This window comes from Toxorhynchites rutilus, chromosome 2 (assembly GCF_029784135.1).
Source record: "Toxorhynchites rutilus septentrionalis strain SRP chromosome 2, ASM2978413v1, whole genome shotgun sequence".
Classification (NCBI taxonomy): domain Eukaryota; kingdom Metazoa; phylum Arthropoda; class Insecta; order Diptera; family Culicidae; genus Toxorhynchites; species Toxorhynchites rutilus.
In genome coordinates this window covers 244959745-244961250 of record NC_073745.1, presented here as the reverse complement: position 1 = coordinate 244961250, position 1506 = coordinate 244959745, and the positions used below count along the sequence as shown (strand labels likewise).

General features: G+C 34.9%; 1 protein-coding gene across 1 annotated transcript; it reads right to left on the bottom strand.

Moving 5' to 3' along the window:
- Positions 1 to 652: 652 nt before the first annotated feature.
- On the bottom strand, positions 653 to 1147 carry LOC129770404 (cuticle protein 19-like). Its single transcript, XM_055773230.1, has 2 exons — positions 1047 to 1147; positions 653 to 988 (listed from the first exon to the last, which is right to left on the bottom strand). Exons 1-2 carry the CDS (start codon positions 1053 to 1055, stop codon positions 653 to 655), a joined length of 345 nt encoding a protein of 114 aa, XP_055629205.1. The 5' UTR covers positions 1056 to 1147.
- Between the last annotated feature and the right edge of the window lie 359 nt (positions 1148 to 1506).

Below are 1506 nucleotides of genomic sequence, written 5' to 3'. Positions count from 1 at the left end.
CATTTGACACTACTGAAAATTCGGTAGGGAGCACCGTTTCTGAGATACAAAGAGGAAAAGGCTCAGGACCACCTTCCCATATATGATAGATTTTTGAAAAGGGAAGGGGAGATCTCAGAGAGTTTTTTGGAAAAATGAATATGCAGGAATCCACGTTTATCTTCTGTTGACAAATCATAGAACAAAGTTTATTTGTATGTTTTGAAACGGAACTAAAAAACAACATTAATGTTCAGAAGTTGGAAACCGCAAAAAGACAGGTGTTGTCACATCACAAAAGTATTGGGTTAGCCACAAGCGAATTCAACTGTAAAATATTCTCCAACTGATAGGAAATTTTCTCAATTTTACTTTTACATCGTTTACTATTTGGAAATCGTGTGATTTATACATGAAAACGAGAAAAAACTGTTTTTAGTGAGTCAAAACGTTGTCACGTCATGCTGGAATGGGTCTATTATTCAAACACATTTTGAACAACAATTGGTTAAATAATTGGAAATACCTTTTTTTTGTAACCACATGTATGTGTTTGGATAGTTATATGAAAATAACTCAGATTACGTTTATTTTATTCCATTATTCTATTCCTGTTTTTTTTTCAATCAGCAAATTAAATGAATATTATCTGTTTCAAAACTTCTGAAGAACTTCAGTAATGCTGATCGATTTTAACGTAACTCTCCCCATGCGGGTGATGAGCGTGTCCCTTTCGCAGAATATGAGCCTGGAATCCGGTCTTATGGTCCGAAGTATAGTCAACAACACGATGAGTTCCATCGGCTTCATCCAGAGTGTACTGACCTTTCACCAGATCGCCATCACGGTGTTCCCACTGGCTCTTATGGTCCTTGGTGTGTCCATCCTTGACGCCATACTCAAACTTGTATTTCGGATGGGAATGATGATGATCCTCATGGTGGCTGTGTTCTCCACCATAGTAATGAGCAGATACAACCACAGACAAGCAGGCAATCAGGAGAGTTATCTGTTGATGGAAAAAACAAAATTTATATTTGAAGTCGCCAGCTATTTGTTAATTTTACCTTAAACATGTTTTGTTTTTGGTTTTGATTTGCTTTGATTGGGAGAACTACTGGTGGTGAAGTGATACTGTTTGCCGCTGACTAAAGGTTTTTATACTTGTTTGACACAGCAAAATTTGGTCAAACCATAAATTTCACATCATTGTCATGCATGCCAATGTTTATAATTGATTTCCATTTTAACTGATTTGTTTATAGTTAAAGCTCACTGATCATGACCTTAACTGACTGAGTGTTTCGGGAAATAGCAAGTGGTTTTGAAAGGAAAAGTGTGTGTTTGTCGCCGGCAGCCGAATGATGGTGTTTATTTGGATCAAATTACTTTGTTCTGGTCACGTAAGATACTGTTATATCACTGATATATATATATATATATATATATATATATATATATATATATATATATATATATATATATATATATATATATATATAAATGGAAATCTGTCTGCCTGTCTGA